We start from the raw sequence: 23,945 nt of genomic DNA on the forward strand, positions 1-23,945 counted from the left end.
TACAGAAGCCAAGCAGGCATCAATTTAGGTCAATAAAGGTCTTTCCACTGATGCTTTGCTGGAGTTCAGATCAGTGTATGAAGCAAATTTACTTATGAATTTGTAATTGCTTGTGAAAGATGGTAGTTTAACTCCAAAATGCTGATGATTTAAGCCTCTGGATCAGCAAATACATCTACGTAAACTGGTGCAACTCTGCTCACAGTTCTAAGTAAACAAGAACCCAAAAATTGCTGTTATGCCCTGAAGATACAATCTTTAGTTAATTCAGGGATTTAGACCATTATTTTTTTAGCTGCCTCCATAGCAATGCGGTGTGATATCCACAGTAGGAAACCTCATGCCAGCAGCATCTCTGAAATATGCTAAAACAATCTAAATTAGAAAATGTCAGCTTCTTGGCTGATGTTCTTTTGGAGTTTCTTTCTTCCTTTCTTGTGCCTCTATAATTTTATTGGGATGACTAAATCTCTGAACTATGTTAGCAGTAAACAGAACTAATTTACCCCCTGTTTCTTTGAAACAGCTGCTGACAGCTGGACTATAATTCAATCATGGATCTTTGCAGTGCAGACTGCAAAACATATTCATATTTTTTTGTATTCTTCCCTCTCTATTCCATTTGGACTGAAGGAGTCACACCAAAAAGTGACATATGCCATTTTTGCCTGTACATTGAGACTGATCTATGTGAAAACAGAGGCTCAAGATGAAATATTGCCCAGCCAAAAAGGTTCTTTGAATATATGGAGAATAACCACACAGATACACAATGTTGTTGGGATATCTTTTGTAAAGTTGCAATTATTTATTTTACTAGTTTGTACAAAAGGCTTCTGACAACTGCTCTATGAAAAGAACCAAAAACGTGTATGCATTTTTGCCAACTGTTAATAAATATCTTCTTAAATAAGGAAACAAATGTGTTTAGGAACCGAGAATCATTTTTCCTGGATGTGACTGAAAAGGAATTCAGAGATGGAAATAAATAATTCTTCTTCCGCGCTTGTGACAACTATTTACATAAAAATGTACAAACAGTGAAGCTGATGTTGAGCCTAGCGACAGAAATCCTGTTATTATGTTTAAAAAAAACCAAAAACCAAAACAGAAACAATCCCCACATAATATTTAATATATGAATCCTATACAGCAAGATACCATGGTCCGAGTTAAAAATGCAATACACCAACGCAGTGATCACCAACACTGAAACACCCGCAAGAAAAACTTATCCTTGACTACTAAATAGTGGAAGTTTAGGCATGATTAGCTTTTAACTTTCTAGGCAGTAGCTTAACTTCCTTTAGGAGGTTTACAGAAGCACTGGTTTGTATATATATGTATACAGTGTCAAAAGACACTTCCAACCTGTGCGATTTCAATACCTTGCCCTAAATAAGAGATGCACTGAGGGCAGTTTTGGCTGTTTATCGTAGATGGTCTTGTCTGCAGGCCCCAGGGAGAGATGGTCTTTTGGCTTCAGCTGTTGTCCTGCCATTGGCTGTCTGTCACTATTTGGCCAAAGTCTCACCTTGGGGCAGCTCGGAAGCTTGCTGGAGTCGCGCTTGCGAAGCATGCGTGCCGTGGCCAGGCTGGCCCTGCAGATGTTTGAATCACCTGGGTTGGAAGCTGGGCACATCTGGCAATGTGGCAACTGCTCACCGAGACCCTGGTCCAAAACCTACTGAAGTCATGGAGAGACTTCCACTTTCCCATGAGCCTAATCCTGCTACTGAGAAAACTCCTGGGGAAAACACCAATTGACTTAAATGAGATTAGAATTAGACCATCAGAAACAAGTTTCCAACTTATTTCATAGTAATTTTTTTCTTCCTTTGCTTATTCTTTTTAAAGTGAGGCATCCGGTCTGGATTTGATCTGTGACTTAAAGGAAGAAGAGCAGTGAGTGATTTCCAGAATCGGTCAGTTGCATTCATTTATCTTCTAAAAAAACTCGAAGGCAAGACAGGGAGCCAAGTTCCCACTGAGGCTGCATTGCCCTGTCCACTCGCTGAGCAGAGAGAACAGTCTCCAGGGATTGTATTCTGGACCCGTCTGTTGGAGGTTTAGGTTTTTGAACTTTGGAGATTTACAACTGGGTGTGCTGCAGATCTGGTGTTTTATCGGACAGAATTTTCTTTTTTATCTCCCTGGTGAAATTTATGCCAATCCTACTTTTGTAATCGCAAGGTATGCCAAAGTGTTGAATTGGTTTGTGATTGGTTACTGCTACTTTGTATTCTTATTCACAACAACTTTAATTGAGTTTTAATTGCGTAAGTGTGATGTTTGTGTAACCTGTGACTTTGAAAGAAGGGAAAAGAAAAGCCTTGAGGGATGTTTTCTTGCTCCTGGTTCCAGCTTGTTGGTGTGGCTCTTGAAAGGGACTTTTTTTTTTTTTTTTAAAGGTGAAATCAATAATAGAGCAGGGATTTTATCATGAACATTGACCCTGGGAGATAAGGTTTTCTAGCTGTGTCTGTGTGGTGCTGGGTGTATGTCCCAGCTTACAGCACCTTCTGCACTTGAGCCTCCATGTTTTCAAAAAAGCATTGGAACTTGTTCTGTCAGTGAAGTCAATGGACGTTTTCCAAGCAGGAGCAGGATCTTTAGCTGGTTTTCACAACTCCGTAACAGCTTAGGACACCCCAGCTAAATGTTAGGTTTAATCCCTGTTTCTTAACATTTTGCTGCTTTCCTGTTTCAAGTTCATAGCAAATTCAAATTCTTTCTGGTTGCTAGAGGAAATTTCCTTCTCTGTTGACAGAAAAAAGTATACCCAAAAAGTCTTGCTCTTTGGAATTGTTTTCTTCAGTTCTTTTGCTTGCCAATTAGAAAATATCTTTTTTTTTTTTTCTTAGACTAGTCTGTCCTTTGAATTTGTGTCAATCCAGATATAGCTTTGGGTACTATATTTTAAAACTGGAAGTTGCATGCAATTAATCTTTGGTTTTGCTTATGAAATTGAAGCAAACAGAGGGATTGAAGTAATCATTCTCTAACAAAATACCTGTTCACTCCAGGTATATTTTGTTCACTTATTTTATTTCAAACTGTGTTACAGGAACTACACATACTTATTAGTCACAGCACATTCTCGCCTTGGATAGATTATTATTTTTTTTAACTCACAATCAACACTGGTGAGTTTGCAATCTTCAGAAAGACTAATTTGCAAAAGTATGTATTGTAGGAGCCAATTTTGTAGGCAGATTTGATTTTAAATGGTTTCTCTGGCTTGTTTCAGTTTACAAGCTCATTGTCCGTAATAAACTAAAACAAAATGTGTTCAAATGCCACTTAGATCCAGAAACTGTTCCATTGTCTGAACTTTCAGAAGCCCAGTCCTAAAAACTGTTCGGGATTTTTTTAAAACCATTGCTGGAGTGCTAACCTTTTCCCCACCCCCACATAGCCATACAAAACCACTCCTAACAAATAACAGCTTTTTTTTTTTCCCCCCCTACAAATCTAATGACAGCCGCATGCTCGTACCACCATATTCCTGTATTTTTTTAAGATAACATTGGAGCTGTCATCAAAATAGAGCACTGAGATGGCATTGAGTTGTGTAGGAGCACAGCAGGGTTTCGGCACAGTCTCTGGGTTTATAAAGTGAACCTGGGGAATGAAAGTACAGGCATGTTAAGTTTTACTTTTCCCTTCTTCTCCCCCTTATTTTTCTTTCTGAGGCAACATTCCGTCTGTCCCATAAACTCACTCAGACATGTTTTGAACACCTGGCTTTGTGTACAAACATCTTGAGATGTCCCCTGCATGTACAGAGGCCGACACACGCACCCAAGTCACATCTAGTTGGAAATCTTTCAGCAAGGCAGGTTTTCATTAGAAAATTCCCATTTGTCAGAGCAGTCAGCGTTCTGCAGAAGTGTACCAGTTACGATAAACTCTGCAGGATGTGTGGGTGAGGTTTTGTGAGAAATCCCATCAGCCCTGGGCGGGGGTCCCTGTCCCTGTGGCTGGCAGCAGTGAGACCCAAATGGGGCTGAGGGCTCTGGGTGCCCTGTGCTCCCTTCTGTGGGACCTCTGAGGAGAGGGGGGAAAAAAGCAAATAAAAAGCAATCTACCAGGAGAAAAACACGCAGATATTTCTCCCCTTGGAAATGTAGACACTTCCAGTTCCCCTAATATTTTTTGCAATGTTGTCCTTAGATGTGCACAGGACACGGGGTGTAGATGAAAAGGTGGGGTGAGGCTCCTTGTGCCCTACAGATGTCTGCAGGGAGCCTGGGCTGTTAAGTTGGACCAGAGCTGGGTAGGGGAGGGCAAGCAGGCAGGTCAGCTGGGGATGCTGCACAGCCGGGGTACTTGGGACCAGCATGTCTTCTGAGGACACGCCAGCTCAGGGCTCCCATCTGGACATCTTTGCACAATTTCATAAAACAAAGACACCTGCAGAGCAGCTGGACTGTGTAATTTTGGGATTCACTGACCCCTTCCTCAGTCTGCCCCCCAATCCGCTTTTGGCAACAGCATACAGTGGATCCTTACAGGGTTTTCCAAGAGATGCTGATAGTGGGTCTCACATCCTGCCCCTTCCTTCCCATGCAGTGGGACTGTACCACCATTAAGATGTCTATCATAGGGCCCTTTTAAACTAGAGAGAGCATGTCAAGGCTTGCAGCAAAGACAGAGTAATTCCTAGCCAACTCTTAATTCAAGTTGCTTGGCTAGACATGTTGAGCCGGATGCTGCAGGCACCTTAATGAGCTAATGCAGACCTTCTTCTCTTGTTAGCTTCGAGATTTTTTTTTTTTTTTTGTGTATAAACTTATTTCTGAGTAGCACCTATCAGATATAACTCTGTACTAGGAGCTACAGTGCACCTACCAGTGTCTGTACAATGGCATGATTTGTAGCATTCATGTATGAATTCAACGGGAAAGCACATTCTCCTTCACAGTAATATGCAGCATAGCCCTCCGGAGCAATGATCCAGTCCTTGATTAAATTGAAGATGTTACATTGTGGAGAAAGACAGAAATATTGTGCAGTGAAACAAAAAGTAAAACAGCACATAAATCTAGCAATTCATACATCCACATACAATTACAGTGGCCTGCAAACACAAATCTGGTACACCGGCCTTTCTAATGCTCTCTTATACACCTCTAAAGCATCTGCTTTTCCTGGAGGGACATATCCCACTTTGCAAATGTGCCCATAGAGTAGCTGAACTTCAGGGTTTAGTTGTTTATCCATTCAGCAGTGTCCTCCCGGCTGTCCTCAAGGATCACTTCACCCATCACTGAGATGCAGGTACAAGCTTTCAGAAACAAAAATGACTTTAACCAGGTCTAAAAGAATTGATAAATGAATGTGGAGAGCTGTATGTGTGTTCAGCACTGCCAGAGGAAATTCAGGGCCACAGTTTCTCAAAAGGACCTAAGTGTGTTGAGTTTCTAGCCAGTCTCACGCTAAATATTTGTATACCCTAAGTTTGCAGAAGCACTTCTTGAACATGCTAAAGGCAATGTACAATATTTTCCCTCAGGGATTAAAAAAAAAATAAATCCAGTTATTGTCTTGCTCTCACTATTGCAGCTCGATAAGTGATGTGCAAAGGCACCCCAGGTCATGCCCCGGTCACACACAGCCCTTACCTGCCACCCTAGGTCCCTGAAGCTGACGTAGAGCTCGTGCTTCTTGCAGGCTTGTCGCTGGTCGCTGCTGCTGTTCTCTGCGTGGGGAGAAGGGGTGGCCTTAAGGCTGGGCTGCCCTCGCACTCGCTGCATGCCCCCGCACCCCCAGCCCTCAGCAAAGCCCCACCAGGGAGTGAGGCATCGCTGCTCATCTGTTTCACTTGTGGCTTTTTTTTTTTTTTCACATTTTCAGTTTCAGTTATAAAATAATGGCTGGGTTTAATACATATGCCCCTCTGGCTTTCTGTGCAAAGCCAAAAAAGGCCTGGGAAAATAGCTTCCCCTCCCCTGGGCATCCTCTGACCTCATATTAGCAAAAAGCAGACCTCTCCGATTACTGCCTACTGTATAAAAGGAGAACCTGTGAAAGGAGTGATAGAGAAAGGCACTCTCTGCCTATTTTCTAAGTTCCCATCTTTGAATCACCTGCGTTACTGGTGATAGTTGCACCTTCAGGCCTACAAAAGCAACGTATGACAGAAAGATAATGTGGAATCTGTCCAGTGCAGCTGGATCCAGATTAGAGACTTCTTGCAATGGCTGACAATGCTGAAGCCAAAGAATTGAGCATGGGTCTGAATCATGGATCTGAACAACCATGACTATCAGTGCAGTTTTAAAGTTGTGTCCATCCTGGACATACAGCCTGAGCTGGAGACCCAAGTAGAAATACCAGAAAATATCTTTTCAGCTCTTGTTGTTGGAAGCTGACTCAATATGGGGTCCCCAAGCTGGAAGCAGGACACTACAGGGATTTCTCTAAACTACTTGCAGAAGTCAGAAATTATTTTGTCCACTACCTATCCTTTAAATATTGAATTGATATAGCAAATAGTCTATAAAAATGCACACTTAAGCCGCAGATCATCTGTGCTTGGAGAACTGCAAAACCCAGAGCCTGCGAACACAAGCCATGGAAAACCATTTTAAGAGACTCTGGGATTTCGGGTGAGAGGTACAGAAATGCGTACGTTTGGGCGAGTGAGAGAAGCCACACCTTCCACCAGGGCTGCAGAAAACCATCACTAGTTCTAGGACAGGAATGACCTGGTTCAATATAGGGAAGCTGCAACAAGACTGATGGGAAACAGTTCTCCCGTAGCCTTGCGGGTAAACCCAAGCAACCCAAGGCAAAGGTGAGTCACCTAAGATGATATCGTGCCCTACGTTGTCCTTTTCCTTCCAACTCTTGCAAGCTCTCCTTCCATTCAGTGAAGCGCTTGCAGAAATAGAGCTGGAATTTGCCACTGCCTTCAGCAGAGCTAGCCCTGCGCTGTGGTTCCTGCCGGGAAGGTCACCAAGGGCCCGTTATTCTGAGGTATCTTGTAATTAAACCACGTTTCTATTTCAAAAGCTTGACAGAGTTTTCTTCCATATTAGGAAGCACAGCTCCCCCCAGAATAGCTGCAGTTCTCCTGAGCAACGAAAGGGTTTTCCTCTTCTGTACAAAGCTTTTGGGACTACTAAACTTTTTGGGGGCTAAACTTAAAATCACAAACTCTGAAAATCTATGGTATTTTGATTCCAATCCACTGAAATATATTATCATTTTGATGACTCACTGCTTTAATATAATTATCTTACATTTCAAAATGAGAATTTATTTCATGTGGGAGAAAAGGAGATTTTCTGGTTAGGTGCCTTTTTTCTTTTTTTCCCTAAATTGAATTAAGAAATCCCTCCGTTTAACATTGTTTCAAAAAAAAAAATATATTTCTAACTTTTTTTTGAATAATCCCTAATCCCAAGTAGTTTCAAACCAGCAACTGAACACTAGTGGTAGACCAAAGAGACAACAAACAGACTGAATGAGGGAGAAACCGTTCCCACGTTATCCCACACCCAGAAACGTGGACTTGGCAACCCGCACTGTACCTGCAATGTTCGACACCCGGAAAGCTTCCTGGTTCTTTGGCGTTTTTGACCGATTCTGGCTCCTTTGCTTCCCTCCCGTGGAGCGAATACTACGGAGATGGACCTCGGTGGCTTTGAAGAAGGCTACCGTGAATGGCTGCTTGTTCTGCGGGCCGTGCCTTCCAATAAGACCCGCCAGTTTGGGATTGATGCTTTGCCCTTAATAACAGAATGGACCGATAAGAGGGCCTGCAGTAACTTTCCATTTTCAGCAGACATAGTAAGGATAACAAGGAGGAGAGCTGCTGCCTGGCTGGTGAGGGCGATTCCTAGGCGTGTCGGTATGCGTCGATCCACCAAGGGCCTGGACTTAATCGGCAAAGCTGCTTCTGACAAGAGCAGCTCAGCACAGCTAACTTCATTTTATATTTGTGTGTAAAAGTTACATAAAATAGTCCTATATATAATTATTTTACCCTAAATCCGCTTAGCATTAACTTTTTCTGCATTCTTTAGAGGGGTTTCTTTAAGTTCACCAACCTATAATTTGAAGTGATCCTATAAAAGGCACCATAAAACTCAGCCCATAGGAACACTAAATTCCCACTGGAAGGTTATTAACTTAAAATAAAAATGCCTTGTATGAAATGTTGACAGAGTTCCAGATATACTGTAGCTGAGAGAAACAAATAGTTCAGATGTTTAGAGACATTTTGCTTATTGCCGTATCTCAGCACTACGGTACCTGATAACTTTGTTGCAAAACTGTTGATTACCGTTCATGCTTCCTTCATCGGGGGCTTTTAAAATAATTTGATTTTTGGTAAAAGATGATTTGGGGGTTTCTCTGTAGAATTAAATCAATTATTTACAAAAAACACAAGGAGGGGGTGGCAGTGGGAAATGTAGTATTTCTCCTTTTTGCCTCCAAAGGATATCTGGGTGCTGTTGTGAAATGCAGGGATGATATCCAGAATTATTCTGTTCCAAGCTACTCAGTACTGCTGCTAACTCAAAGTTATGTTAATGGCTTTTGTGATCCTTTTGCTAAGGGCAGAGCTGGGCCTTGTCAGCCACAAATCAAATATGCCAAAGGACTGCTGACACTTTCCTAGAGAAGCCCTGATGGGCAGCCTGGCTGGCGAGAGCAGGCAAGGGGCTCTACAGTCCACTGACAAAAACGTCCTTATCTTACTAGTTTCTGATTACCCTGTGAAAATAAGCTGCTAACCTGAAATATTTCTAGGTAATATTCTATAACTGCTGATTTTAAGATGAGTAAAGTAAATGCCAAGGCTTATAAATTATTGTCTTTATGGAATTGTTTCCATCTTTGCTGTTGCACACGGCCAAAAGATTGGTAAATGTGATAGATGCAGAAAAAGGGGGCTGTGGTCAAAGCTCAAGGCCAAGAAATGAACCAGCCTTGGCTGGAGTGCATTTTCTATTTTTCTAAAAGTCGGTAGCCCAGCGAGCAAGTCCCAAGCTGCAATATATGGGATTTGTGGAGAGGACCGGCTCAAGAGGTGTTTTAATGGGAGCTTGGCAGCAGGACAACTGCCCAGCATGGCCAGGCCTTGCAAGCTAGGGAAAGCAAAACGAATCTCAGGACAGGGCACCAGGAAAGCTTGGGCAAAAATAGCAAATGCAAAAACTCATGTATGTAGATTTATATGTGGACACACATCAACAACTTCTTTACCTTCTGCTTAAGCTACTTTCCGGAAACTTGTCCAAACAGTTTTCATTTTAAACATTTGAGGCTGAGCCCACAAAGTGCTTAAGCAAGTAGCTAATGCTAAATATATAAGTAGTTCCACTTGTGCTCAGGCTTTGCCAGATTGAAGCCTTATTTCGTGAAAACAAGCTCAGCTGCAGGAGTTAGAGCTCACTGAATACTGCTCCTATGGCTTTTCCTCTCCTTTAAAGAAGCCTTTCTGCTTCCCAAAGCTGTTTAAACTAGCAAGTACATCTATGGCTGTGGTTTTTCCAGTGTAAATTATTTAACCTTTGCCATGTCTCTAGAGAGTAGGTCAGCAGTATGCAGTGAAAGGACCCAACTTCACACTGACGTGTTTAATGGATTGGCATTAGTGCAGCAATCAGTAGCGTTTGACCAAGAATTCCTCATGTAACACCAACATGTCATGTTCAAGACCAGTATGGTGGCAGCGCTGCCTTAGGGGGAAAAAAGGCATGTATGCCTCTGTATGCCCAGAGGGCACAGCTTTATCTGCTTTTATGAAGCTGTTTTTTTAAATACTGTCAAAAATGGGATCTTAAGTAACAAACTAAGTAAACCTAAGTGGGCAGCTGCTGTTCCCGTGTGCTGCTGCCGAGCAAGGCGTATCGGGTGCTGGGCCAAGAGCTCGCTGAAGGCTACTGAGTCACTCGAACATTTCTTTTGCTTGCTGCTTCAGCTGATCCCCATTTTCTAAGAGTAAACAAATACCCAATTTCCACCCTAGTTATACACGTTGATAGACTTATTTGGCAAGATTATAAAGAAATACAAAGATCAGATAAATTAATGAATTTCTTTTGTATAATTTCATCTGGACAGTGCTTGAGATGTCAGATTTTTTTTAAATAGACTGTATTGGCTTCATGATTACAGATCTCTCTATGTAACGGCAGACGCAAAGAAAAGATGTGGGTTTTTTTCTTTCCAATTCACTTAAAGCTTCGGGGATTGCCCAAGCATATAGTGTTGCATCAAAATCCTGCTGTGTTTGCAGCATATGATTTTCATATGAAGTCCAGGTGTAAAAGCAGCTTTCTTGTTAGCGCACACAGTTGGTCTAAGTCCAAATTGAAGCTTGGGGAGCAAGGAAGGACATGTCCTTGCCATTCAAAACAGAAAGAAAAATTCATGTGTATGGTGGAGAAATGCAAGTGCAAAGGTGTGATGCCAGGGGAGTTGGTTATCGAAGACAAGCAGACAATTGGATCCTGTATCTCTGTATTTACTTTTTAAACACTGCGGTTGGCTTTTCTAACTTTAATGACAGGCTGATTAAAGTATTTTGTTAATCTATTTTGAGAAAGCAGCAAGTTGCTTTGTGAAGGGTTGGAATCATATGCAAACCCAGCTAGATTTCTCAGGAGTTCAAAAAGAAATGAGATTCCTAATTTTCATTGAGTTGAATACCAGATGAGAATGCACTTCTCACTGAACCTGGGAATTCCTGTCTTTGAAAGTTCTCTCTGTGATAGATCTGGCTGTATGCTTTTAAGTGTCCACTTCCAACTGCACCAGCAGAGCGGAGTTACTGTAAGTGTGTGCAACGTTGCAGCGCTTCCGTGGATGCAGGATCCTGAAAAGTCTCCATTGAAATCTGTAACATATTCATAAATCAGCTGCCTGCCTCCTTAATGCTGGAAAACAGGATTGATGTTGCTGTAAAATCGCTAGGTGAGGATGGGGGAGGACAGAGCGATAAGAAGACTTTATCAGTAGCAAAGTGTGAGTGTGATACTGTAGTATCCATAATGTTAGAGAGATTATGCCTGGTTCTGGCTATTGCTTTTCTGGGGACTCTGGGCTGGGTCTTGATGGTTTTCCTATACATGAACCACAATTGAATGAATGTGCCATGATCATGGACACAACTTCTGTACTTCCAATATTTCATTTAGGAGGCAAACTGGAAACTAAAACCAAGGACAAGTGTTTGAAAATGGGTTACGCTTGTCTTGGCTGTTAATTTGCCTTACTGTTTTAACTTTAATTTGTAAATCAGGTTGACTTTGAATCTTTATACAAAGATGGCAAAAGGCGTCAGTAGTCAGGGTGGGGACTAGTAACGTCCATGGTGAAGCTCCTGCTTTGGTATCTGGTTTTGGGTTTCTGTATTCACTGATCACTCAGGAAGGGCAGGTTAAAACAAACCCTGTGCACCTCTCTGTGCGTAGGTCTCACGAGTAAAATCACCCTTTCATGTAAATGACTCTCTGTAGGTTGCCTGTTATAAAACCGTTTTGCACAGCCTTACTGGAAAAGGTCAGAGTGTTGCATAAAAAACAGCAGCAAGTGATACCACAGATGCATATCTGGAGAATGAAAGTATGTCCTTAGATAACTACATTCAGAGTATTTATAACAGTTTTGAGCTGGGTTTTGCTTAACCTCTCCTGTGGGGCAGCTAGGCAGTTCCAGATGGTCCCAGGTCCTGGGAATGCCCCAGAAGATCCAGGGTACTTTGGTTTCCTTGCACAAGTCCCCAAGTGAGCATCAGGAATCTTAACTTTAATACAAAGCAGCATGACTTTTTAGTTAAGACCTGGTTAGGAAAATTCCCTGCCTGATTCTAAACACATCCTTTCTGGAGATGTTTCAGAGCCAGGTCTTCCCACCCATTCCCAAACCTCACAGGTTTGTACCATAAGCACGCTGCAGACCTTGAAGTCCAACCAGACATGATGTGACTAGTCATTTCTACTGCCACAAAGGAGATTAAAATGGTTCCTAGCTGTTTTCTGAATTTGAAAGGACTTTTGTGCCAATTAACACCAGCCTTCTACATCACTCAGCTGTATCTTTTCGTACATAGCAAAGTTTCTTCCTCTCTCTTTGATGGGATTGCACCACCTGCACATTAGTCAGCAGCGTATACATACCTTGACAGGGATGCGTACATAGCTAACACTGAAATGACTGCAGATAGGTTACCAATCTGCTAAAGCATTTGAGTACATCCTTAACCTGAAATATGTCTATGGATTATTTTTTTATTATTATTATTATTTCCATCTTAGGCAAAGAGAGGAAAAATGTGCTTAAGAAATCCTATTCAAAGAAAGAGTACTGAATGCTTAAGGCTTCTGCTGGCTGGGAATCGTGTACCTGAAATAGAGACTCACTGATTGATGTTGATGTCTGACACTCACCATCAATGCCTTCCACGGATAGCTGCAGGCCAAGATTGTGCTGGGGATTCACCACCCAGTGATTACTGGTTGCAGTAATGTCAAACACCAGCCACCCTTCTTCTGCAGCCCAGATTGTTCGAGAGTCGAGCAGGAACAAATCTGAATCCCTGAAAAAAAAAGAGGCGTAATTCCCAGTTACCTAGGCTTTCCACTGGCCTGTCTGTAGTCATCCACATAGATGCTTTAAGCCACACACTTGGTTGGCCTCTCAGCGATAGGCAGATTATGCTGGAGCTGGGCTGGCATGCTTTCCCATCTAATCACCTTCAGATGAAGCGCTTTTCTTCTCTTCAAAAAAAAATGGAGGATGGTTGAAGCAGAGTTGCACTGGTTTTGGGTTACTTTGCTGTTACAGTTAACCTTCGAGGCTGCTGATGCAACTTCAGAAAAAATCGCTTGCCAGGCACAGATTTGCAAAATTATTGTTTGCATATGCAAACTTGGTAATTGGGCAGACAATGCTGCTCATTATCCTTTCCACACATAATTTCCGGACTTTTATGCATAATTGTAGCATTGGTGCAAGCCAGCTGGAACACTGGTGTGCCATATATTAACATACGTAATGTTTTTTAAAATTTGTTCATCTGAGGTTACAGATAATTGATTGAGGCAATAACCCTTTGCAGTGTCACAGGTCTGCATTACTTTCGGTGGCAATTTTCTTTCAATTTGTTGCTTAATTTTTTTAAAGGCCACTGCTGAGTTATTCTAGTTGAAGCACTAATACCAGAAAATGAGAAAGATCCGAAATAGAGAGGGTTTAGTGCATTTGAAAAGGGTGAAATCATTCTGTATTTACAAAACATTTCCCGACAAATTTCTGTAAAATGAAAATTTAAGAAAACACAGGTTCTGTAAAGGAAGGAATCTTCTCGCACCAGAAATTAAGAGAGACAAAACTTGGATGAAAAAATTGGATAGTGGTGCAGTTCCTTTATAAAAAAACGACTTTACAAGAAGAACAAAGAAACACGGTGGAAGTGTCTAGACAAGTCCCGTAAGAGCTGCTTTTGTACTTACAGTGCACAAACATGATAACTTGTTTAAGTGTAATTATATCCTTTTGAATGAAGAAATATCCTTGGAAAAGCCTTTAATAATGTCCTCAAAGCTTAAAGAAAGCCTTATTAATTTTGTCACTATTGATTTGTCAGTGCAAATATGTATATTTATCTTAGTTTACACAGTGCCTCTGGTTTGCACAAAATATCAAGTGATCAGAAGTGAATTTGAGAAGTGCTGTCGGCGTACAGGCTTTTGTCTCGTAGCTTTCAGTGATTCTTTTCCCTGTCAGATACCAAGAAATTAGAGGCTTTTGTCCCACACAGCTGACTCAAAACAGAAATGGAGTTTTATTGCAATGTTTTTGCTATCTAGCTTTCCTTCCAACCTTTGTAGGTCAGAGCATATAAGAGATGGAGGCTTTGCTCTGTGAGCTAATACAAGTCACCACCTCTGGCTCTGTGCTGCCTTACATGAAATTAAACTTCTGAAATGAGTTCCTGCAGAGCACACGAGCACATCGCCCAGCATGCACACGAGGAGGAGGACTCTGTTGTTTCCTCACCAGTGCCCGATACCTTTGGATACCACACAGCTGAACGTGCAGATACAGCCAGTGCTGCTGAGGGTGCGATTAGTGCTGCGTGGGGCAGGCGAGGGAAAGCAGGGGCTTTCTGGGTCAGCTCAATTCAGAAAGAGGAGGCAAGGTCTGATGCTTGCAAAAGATGTTTTTGCAGATGTGGGATTATAATGATTGTAATTCCTCTCTTTGCCCAGCATGTCCCTGCCATGGAGGAAGGCACAGGAGAGGGAGTTTTGCTTTCTTCTAAGCAAAGTTTTGGTTTGTGGAAGAAGCCCTACATCCGAATTGAATTTGCAACACTTTCTTGCTAACACATAGGGGATCCTGCGGGGAGTATTTTGGTGGATGTCTGGGCAGCCAAAGTGGGTGGTTCGGGAAGGGGCCGTGGTGCAGTGATGGAGTGACTCAACCCAGGTGTTGGGAGCTGCTCTCGAGCTCAGTCAGCTCTGCTGGGTGCACCTAGGACAGCTGAAGATAAACAGTACGGATAACCCCCTCCCTCCACATACACATTAGTTACAGGAATGTAAGATGCTTGAACTCTAACTGGGGAACAAATTTCCTGGGGTTTCATCCCCACCCAGCAGCAATGGCCCTGTTCCCACAGTGGATGACACAGCCGCATGGACACCTCCCGCCCTTCCCTGTTTACAACGCATTGAACAAAATGCATCCCAGAGGAGCCAGGGACGAGGGAGTAGTACAGATTGGCCCGTTCCAATGGCTGAGTCCAAGTTTCCAGAAGTAAAGGGTTTTTATATTCACATACTGCATCATTTAAGCATGGCCCCTGACTGGAACTCATGATTCACACAAGGTTTAGTTAATAGCGACTTGGCTTGCTTGGTTTTTCTCCCTTGTAGTTTGCAGGTTGAAGATAATAGCAATAATGATAACTTTTTGTTTTTAGCTACTGCTCAACTACAGTATTATTACTCAGAAAAACCAGCCTTTAAGCTTCCCATGCTGACATGATGCAATCAGGGTAACCAGACAACATGAGGCATCAAGTACCAGGGTGAGTCAGTCTGGGAAATTGTATAATGCATTTGTTTTCCTGTAGTTACAGCAATGTGCAAACAATAGGCCTGGAGGGGAAGCCTGAAGTGAGAGAGATCAAAGGGACCCACTGAAGGGAAATGTCCTTCCCACACACACTTGGAACATTTGGACCCCAAAAGGCACCATGTCAGATGCTCTCTGGAGAACTTCAAGCACTCCTGGATTAGCACTTTCCACTCTGGCCCACCAGCAGCAGCCAGGAACGGGATGCAAGACCTGACTCGTGTTGCAAGCAGAGGCTCCTGAGATTGTGGTGCCTGTTCTGATGAAAAGAAACCTCTTGTTTGTTTAAAAAGAACAACCTCCCTTTAAGTGAAATGCCCTGTTCTCTGAAGAATGATGGCAAACAGTGTTGAATCTAGCTAACAGACAGCAAGCCCTTTAGACATCATTGTTGGACAAGACATAATAAACACGGCAAAGAAATGTTATTCTGCTTAGGCTTAAACAAAATTTGCTCTGAGGGCTCCCATCGAATGACTTGTCATATGAGATAGTGCTAGTCAAGTCTAACTAATGTGGCTGGTTTGGGTTTTAGCTTTGAGATAAAGATCTAAGCACAAAGGGAAAAGGTTTCTAGTGCACATCTCGCTCTCCGGTACCTTCCCTACCAACTGTATGCATATGTAGAGCATTCTTGGGGTGATGTGAATAACGGCTCTGCAACCAGGAGGCAGAAAAGCACTTTGGTTCCTTGGCCCTGCGTTCAGTCCCTTCATTTAAGAACTTCAGAGCATGTGAGAAACTATACTGAGCCTCTTACCAGACCAAGAGATGGGAAAAGGCATGTGATCCTTAATTTACAGAAAATTAAGCTGGGACATGGAAATGTTAATGTCTAGATTAGAGTTACATAAATTATGAAGTCTGGATCCAGGCCACAAGTATGTTTTGTTGAGATCACATCAAAATGGCTTAGTGTTCAAAGTTCTGACATGAGCGGGAGCGTCAAAGCTTTTAGCAATGATAAAACTCAGAGCTTTCAGTTCAGTTTTCTCAAGCATCAGGCTGTCAGTGGAGCCTAAGATGAGGATGGGAGGTTGGCACTTGTCTACTGAATGCTTTGGTAGTGTCTGGTACTGGATGCCAGAGAGAAGAGTCACCTCCTGTTTGACAGCACTCCCAAAGATGTATCTACAGGTCATATAACTGCTGTGTGGTCTATCAAATTTGCTTCATGAACTTGTTTTCTGGACTCAAGGGTGAATAACAGGTGTTGCAAAGTGAGGGTGCTGGGGAGGATGCAGGTGAGATCGTGTCTGGAAAGCAGCCGGAGTTATGGAGGTGGAAGGGCTGAATATAATAAGAAAAGGAATCACAGGTGATTAGTGGAAGAGAAAAGGACTGGAAGAAGTGAGACTTGTCGGGGTGACTGGAGAAATTAGGAATTAGAAACAAAATACAGAAAAGGTAAGAGTATCCTGAAAGGAAACAGTGATGAAGAGAGTTACCATGTTGCAACGCAGTAATTCTAAGACAAGAGAAAGGGTTAACAGCCATGAAGCTTCATGAAAATAGTATGATTGGGCTCTTTGCCTTTTGCTGGGGTATTTTTTCAGCTTCTAGGATGCACTTTGGTTTGAAGCCATAAACACTAGAAACATATCCAAAAACCAGAAGCGCAGCACCTCCCCTAATCACCTGCCTTGATGAATTGGGGCACATGGAAGAGCATGGACTAGCGAGAGACTCAGTGAAAATACGAGAGTTGGCAATTCTGCAATAGCAAGAGAGGTCAGGAGAAGAAACTCTGCATTTATAAACGATAATGCTATAAGGTTTACGCTGCTCTAGGGTAGCCCTCTTACTAAACAGCCCCTGCTTTTGCATCTGTTTTCTTCACTCACTTTCCCCATCCCCCTTGTCAGCTCTGTTATTTCAAGCTGCTGGTTGACAACTGGTAGTAAACACTAATGAGCACTTCCAAGTGGGATAAAAATAGATGGGAAGGACAAAAGGCAGCAGCGAAGGTGACTCTCAGCAACTTTCATGACATTGCAAGACAAGCTGATTTCAGTGACGTGCTGGCACTCTGGGCTGGGAGCAGACTTGGAGCCCTGGCTGACCTGCCCATGTCCTGGCAGCAGCCAGTGGGCAGCTGCCAGCGGGTCCTGCAGTCCCCTGCCTGCGTCCAGGTAACCTGCCAGCCCGAAGGGCACACCGAGGCTGCCCGGCAGCTGCACTGCTCTAATCCCTATCTGCTAGTTTGAGGAATTACAGATCTAACAGTGTTTTAAACAATAACCATACTGTGACACCTTGCAACAGACTTTGAATGGTTTTACAAATATGGCTCAACCCTCCCGCTTATGTTTTAAAGTGGGAAACACTTGAGGCACGGATACGTTAAATGTCTATTGACTTGGCATGTGAACCACAGCCACTAAGCTGGGAGCATAGTCCTATCCTGTCTGGTATTCTAACCCTAGAGGGGCTCTTTGGGTTGCAGGCATGGTACAAGATAGCAAGCTCACTAACAGGCAGCCCAAGGACTGAGCTGGCATGGGGGGATAGGGGCAATTCATGTCCAGGTTTCAGCAGGTGGAGGGAGGAGAAGGCAGAAAGGGCATCCTAGGAGGGTGAGAGGAGATCTGGGGTTAGAAGACATCTGTTTGGATTAAAAAACTGTAGTATCCAGATTCCAGTTTGCTTGGTGTCATTGCTTAAAGTTGGCTGCAGCCATCCAAAGACAAGCTTAGGAAAATATTTTTCAGACTTTCCTACTTTGAGAGGGCCCCAGGATCTCCCTGGGCCTCTCCCTGGCACGTTTGCAACACCCTCTGTACACAGACCTGATGCAGCCCTCCTCCCACACCTTCCCTTCCCTGCGCGCCTGCGATCCCCTGCCTCTCCTTCCCTCTCCCTCCCGACTGATAAAAGCCCTCCCCATGCCCCCGGGGAGGAGCTGCCAGCCAAACACAGCCTGGGGGTTCCTCCAGGTGAAGGGATGGCCACAGAGGGAATACCGTTTGCTGGAGGTGGTTTCCAAGGACTGGTCTGAAAACTGGCTGTACCAGTAGTGAAACAGATCTGTGTAAATTTTGTTGAATCTTGGGAGAAATTAAATGCACTTTAAAATTTCAGCAGATTCTTAATTCTGTTCTGTGCGTTTCTAGTAGTCATGTTCCCTTTCCTATGTAGTGTTTGAGAAGGGCAAGATCTAGGTTTCAATGACTGATTAAAAGTGGCAATGGGAGTTTGTTAGAGAGATGCAACATGTTTGTTAAATGTGAAGCCTCTTGTAAAAGCAGTGCTGAGAGAAATGAGGTTATATACATATCTCTGACACTATGTACAGCTGTTTCTATTCAGCATTGAATCGCTGTTCATTAGTGCATCACTTAGCTGAGCAAAAGCCCACTGGGGTATGCAAAATGCCTCCTGCAGCTACTCGAGTGCTTGCGAAGAGTTGTGCCTTGCTGAGTGAGTTCAAGATTTGTCAGAGGTTTTGCAGGCTGCAGTGGCTTTTAGGAATGGTCTGAAAGAGATAACTAGATGCAGCTCTGTTCTTGGAGAGCTACAGGGTTTCCATGCCAAAGTTCCCTTGCTACTTGCTAGGAGATGAGTACAGTTATCAACTGACTAGCAGGTAAGTCACCAAAAAAAAAAAATCAAAGCTGTTGTCAGTAACTTTCTAGATGCTGTTAGTACTTGCAAATACCGTCATGGTGCTGGGGCACAACATTAAAACAAACTGTACGCTCCTTTGCTGCACCATTCCTAGGGCAATCACATTGGTACTTAAAAAAGCTCCCAAAAGAAGGCACATCTGCTTTGTGGGTTGGTGGGCCTAAGCCTTTGTTAGTTACTAGAATTACACGTTTCAACCCGCAACATGGAAACAGACTCCAGTGAACAGGAGAAAGGGGTCTGGAGAGGGGCTCAGGTTTGATCTGGGTGCAGAAGTGTAGTTTGAAGCACAAACTAAAGCGTTCCAGCTGGAAGTCAAACCCAGGAATGCATCGTGCAAGATCTTATTTTTCTGTAGGGCTGGTAACATGAGCATTCAAATCATTCACTGCCTTTGAAGCCTGTGAAATCCATAATGGTCACGAAGTGAACATGTAGCAACTACATTTCAATTACCAAAGGCTGGTCGAGTACCTGGCTTTATTCTCTCCAGTAACAAAGCTCCCATGGACTTCAAAGGGGTTGGGATTTACTCCACAGTGCAAGTGCTGGGTGCAGTGAAATCAGAGATGGACTCTGGGATGAGGTATTTTAGCTTCTGAAGGTGCAGATGGATGAGCAGGATTGAGCTCTGATGTTGAGGGGAGCTATACGGTCTGCATTTTTTCTGCAGCTTCAGGTTAATAAATTGAGGATGATGCCTCGACTGATAATCTGCCCCAGAACTGCATGGGTACTTTTTGAAAATACACAAGTTCCTATCGTAATAGGAGTTAGGTATCCAACCTGCTTAGCTGCTGTTAGAAATCCCACTACATACCTGTGTGTTTCTTCAGCACTTACGTCCTTTTGAAATTCTTACAAAAATAGTGGAGAGTCTGAGGGTAATGGATATTTCTTTTGCAAAGTAGTTCACAAACTATTTCATGATTCCACTGTAAAAGTGTCAAAGTTCATTTTTCTCAGGCTCATATCCGTAAGCTTTATTTTAACATGTTCCCTGCATGGGTACCTGAGATAAATGACCTTCAACACCTTGTAGCAAGCCTTGTGCCCTGTGATGTGTGCTTCCAAGCACTGGGATCTGCTTTGCTTTCCTGCAGCACCCAGGAGGGAGGAGACGGAGGCTTGAGCAGCACCCGACTCCCTGATGGCAACCTTTAGTTCCTGCTAGCAGGGTTTGTGATCACAAACAGGGACTTGATGTCCTGCTGCTCAGGACATCAGTTGCTGGTTTTATAAAACTCTTTTCCAAATTATGAAGACCAAACAGAAGTTGGACATGAGTCACTGGACTTTCAGTTATGCACATGAAAGCTTTGAGACATGTTATATCAGTCAAAACATCAAGTGTTTTCACAGTGTTTATTAGGAACATTTTTGTTCATGAATGTACTTGTTTCCTTAAAGCGAATAACTGATGCTTTGTGCCTAAAGAATGCTGTACATGCCTTTTTATAAAGGAGATGTTGCCAGTTTGAAAAGCTTGCCTTGCAATGAATTCATACATTTGGAAAGGCCAGAAAGAATATTTGATCATTTAGTCCGGTTTCATATAAATACCTGTAATAATATCTTCAGTCTGACAGATATAATTTCTATTAGTCAAAGTCTAGAGTGGCATCCTGTCTGCTACAAAGGATGGGGCTGGGTTTACTGCCAGGATTGTTAGGCATCTATCTGCCCACAACTGAGCAGGTGGTGGAAGACGGCTTCCACTCTCTGTTCATACGTTGGTACTATTGAGGGGCAGGATTTCAGAAAGAGTCTGCTGTGGGTGCAGCTGTTTGTCTGGAGAGACCTATGCCTGTATTTTTCACCGACAATAAATTGCAGACAAGAGATGTTGCTGGTTAGATACCTGCCAACCTGTCTGAACTCGTAAAGCAAGTCCTTAATTGTTGAACTGCTTGTACTTATGGTTTATCTGAACTGAGGACACTCCATCACACCCTCCAAACTGGAGGCTCAACTGAGGTTTAACTGAAAAATCAAGCCTTCAACATATCTGATGGTCTCTTCACCCTCAAATGAAAAAATCTCCAGTCAGCCTCCTGCTGCATCCCATGCTTGTTTTGTGGCCCTAGAAGCTGTCCTGATCTTTTCTGTGTTCGGAAGGAGAGATGATGCTGCAGCTGCCTCTGGGGAGCCTGGCACTGAGCTTCTGTGCCTTGGTGCACTTAACCAGGAGGTGCATGTAGTGGGGCGGGGGACATGGGCCCGGAGAATACCTGGTGTTTCAGATCCTGAACGGCAAATCCAGCAATCTCCTGGGAGATCCTACTGCTCTTGTATCATCATAAGAGCATGGGGAGAGGGAAAACCATTTGTTTTTTTGTTGGCCATTGTACCTGCCGTGCTCTACAGAGAGGAACCTACAAAGCCAAACATGAGCAAAAGGTTTTCTTGCCTGCGTCGGGGGGAAGGTTTGGCTTTGTTTTGCTCTTGTTGCTAACAACGTCAGATGGGTCTGACTTTCCAGCCTGCTCAGGATAAGACAAACAGCCAAGGAAGCATCAAAGTGAATGGGTGTTTTTTGATCAACATTGGAGAGAGTTTGTTTTCTTTCTCCACTTGCCCAATGACACACTGACTTGGATGACTGGTCTGTGACAGAGCCGGTTGGAAAATGTCAGTGGAAAAATGCAGAAAAAGAGCAAATATTTTTACAAATGTTAGTGACAATATTTTTACCTTTGGTCAATCCAAACCAACAGGAATATTTTTTCAGGACAAACTGTTCAAAACTCACCGTTGCCTGTGCCAAAATGTGTGCAAAGGGTGAATATGCACGAACACTCATTAAATACAGTGTTCCTGTGGTGAATATGATGCAGTTAAATTGCATCTAATCTTGTAGCTGGAACATCTGTATAATTAGCAAGTTTCCTCACCTCTTCCAGCCAGCGCTTCATGTATATGCCTGCCCTTTGCATCCATTTTTTCGTTTAGGAATAAGAATTTGGAAAGGAGACAGTTTGTAGAAACACTTGCTGCTCCACACATAACTATCCCCAGTGGGTACCGTGCAGTCCTCTCTAAGCATAGTTTTAACAAACCTGTGGATGCATCATTGTAAAATTAAGGTAATAAATGTCATCCTAACTCTGTCAGTAAGATTTCTAGGGGGCACCTATTTCACTCATCAGGATCTGAAGGAGAACTTCCCTGGCATCTGATGAGCAAGGACATTTACTCCAAGAACAGGTTTCTGGCAATTCCCTAATGCCCTGGCACACTGATTAGGGCCTCTTCACCTGCCAACACATCTCTTGTTTCTGCTCTTCCCAAGAGTGAAAAGTCACCCCTGCAGGTTTACACCTAAACAACCTACTCAAGAATTACAGCAAAGGGAGGCTTCTATCTCTGGAAGGGCCTAAGATGGAATAAACTTAAATGCTTATGGTAGGCAGGACATCTAATGGGTCCTATGCACATTTGTGGCTTGTTGACTTCTCCTTTAAGAAAGCCTCATTAAAATGTATAGTTTGAATTACCATTGCTTGATTAAAATAGATTAATATTAGCTGTGTGTAATGACACAAATAATTGTGTCATTAGTAATGCCAAGAGAACCATGATTTTTAAGCTGTAAAATTAGAATCTCAGATGTGAAAGAAAACACACCAGTGCTTAAATACTTTTACCATACAACAAAGCCAGTAGAAATTCTCACCATTGATAAGGTTTCCTGTCATATTTCAATTTTTTTCCTGCATTTTTATTAGCTCTTATAAAAATATAAAGCCAGAGTCCTGATTACACTATTTTTTCTTACCCTTTTGGACTTTCCCCTTTTTAAATCCCTGGTGTTTCTCTTTTCATAAACCTAAATTAGTGTTGTAGTATTATTACCCTATATTTAGTGGTCCTAAAGAATAACTTCTGACTAGCATGTGACTGTAAATACTTTTCATGTAAATAAATGCAATTGCACTTTTGGTAGGATTTGTAGGTAAAAGAAGTATGTGGAAATGAAACTAAGTGCCTTTGATAAATGGTTTGGGATTGCTGATTAATTGGAACTAAAAACAGATGAAAAAATTGAACATATGTTCTTACTCAAGTTCCCTGGAGGATTTGTCAGGGAGCTTGGCATACACTAATAATTGCTTGGAATGGATTTAATAGCTCATCTTGTAGTTTTGCACATGCAAAACAATCAGTCAATATAAAAAGCATGGTGTCATCTGTCTTTGGTAATTAGGGATCTCGAACGCCTTTGGTAATAAAGACTGGTAATTAAGCTACAATTAGAAAAGAAGCGTTCGGATGTGGTTTTGCCACCTCAGGACCCATAAGTGGCAGGAGGAAGAAGACAGGTCTTCCAGAAATCTTGAAATACTTTGAGTTTATGATCTTTTCCTGCAATAGCACGCGGCCAGGCTTGTTGGCTCCTCTGCTACCAAGTGCTCCCAGGGACGAGAGCGACCGCGCTGGGGATGCTCCTTGGGGGATGCCTCTTGGGGCACGCGGAGGCTCGTAGGGCACCTTCTCCCCGTGCCCTCGGTGGCTGACCATGCATGGCAGCTATGTGCCCGCTGCATCAGCATTGACTGAGATTTCAGTGTACACCTTGATGCCTAAACCCAGCTCTTCAGATGCTTTTGCTGATAGCCCCAGTATTTCTAAAAGTATTGGACATAAGTCTCTGAAGAAACATACTGTGCTTGCACTTCCTTTGGGATTTCCCTGTGGGTCACTCACCTTCCCGGGTGCTCCTGGAGTACCTGGTAGACACTAATCTGGAACGTTTCGTTATCGAAGCGTTCACGGATGTAATCCTTATATATCCTGAACTCGGCAGCCGTCACCGCTTCCCCCTCTGGGATTCTGGAGAGATCAAACCTGAACTCTCGGTAGTGGCAGCGCTGATGGTGAAACTCTCTGTCATGCTCCACTGAAACAGAAAAACAGCCCATTAGCCACCTGCTTTGTTCCCTTTACCCTCGCATCAAACAAGCTTGTGAGTTGCCACAACAGAAAAGGGCAAGAATATCTGATCACAGCATCTCATGCTGTTGTTCGGTTCATTAAAGCACGTAGGAAATACATGACTCTTTCTGGGCTATTATAAGCATATATATGTGTTTATCAGACCCTCTTTGGAACAGTTTTACAGCTGGCTGGTACAGGGTGTGGGTGACCATTGCGTTTTAATGATTTTTGGCAGCCTGATGCTTGACAAGTGACTCTGGACATTTGCCAGCGAT

The 23,945-nt window shown here is 43.0% G+C and overlaps 1 protein-coding gene across 1 annotated transcript; it reads right to left on the minus strand.

Moving 5' to 3' along the window:
- Positions 1-3,031: 3,031 nt before the first annotated feature.
- BMP7 (bone morphogenetic protein 7) lies at positions 3,032-23,683 on the minus strand. Its single transcript, XM_009709031.1, has 6 exons — positions 23,440-23,683; positions 12,411-12,559; positions 7,542-7,739; positions 5,628-5,704; positions 4,855-4,965; positions 3,032-3,624 (listed from the first exon to the last, which is right to left on the minus strand). The coding sequence occupies exons 1-6, from the start codon at positions 23,652-23,654 to the stop codon at positions 3,475-3,477; spliced, it is 900 nt and encodes a 299-aa protein (XP_009707333.1). The 5' UTR covers positions 23,655-23,683; the 3' UTR covers positions 3,032-3,474.
- Positions 23,684-23,945: the final 262 nt, after the last annotated feature.

The sequence above is a fragment of the Cariama cristata genome, unplaced genomic scaffold, assembly GCF_000690535.1.
Source record: "Cariama cristata isolate BGI_N322 unplaced genomic scaffold, ASM69053v1 scaffold17941, whole genome shotgun sequence".
Classification (NCBI taxonomy): Eukaryota; Metazoa; Chordata; class Aves; order Cariamiformes; family Cariamidae; genus Cariama; species Cariama cristata.

Excerpts from the sequence above, each read along its gene's own strand:
- BMP7 (XM_009709031.1), bottom strand. The coding sequence starts at position 23,654 with ATGGGCTGTTTTTCTGTTTCAGTGGAGCATGACAGAGAGTTTCACCAT. Across the intron at positions 12,560-23,439 it reads CTCCAGGAGCACCCGGGAAG|GGATTCAGATTTGTTCCTGC; the intron begins GTGAGTGACCCA and ends TTTTTTTTTCAG. Across the intron at positions 7,740-12,410 it reads ATCCGTGGAAGGCATTGATG|GGCAAAGCATCAATCCCAAA; the intron begins GTGAGTGTCAGA and ends TCTGTTATTAAG.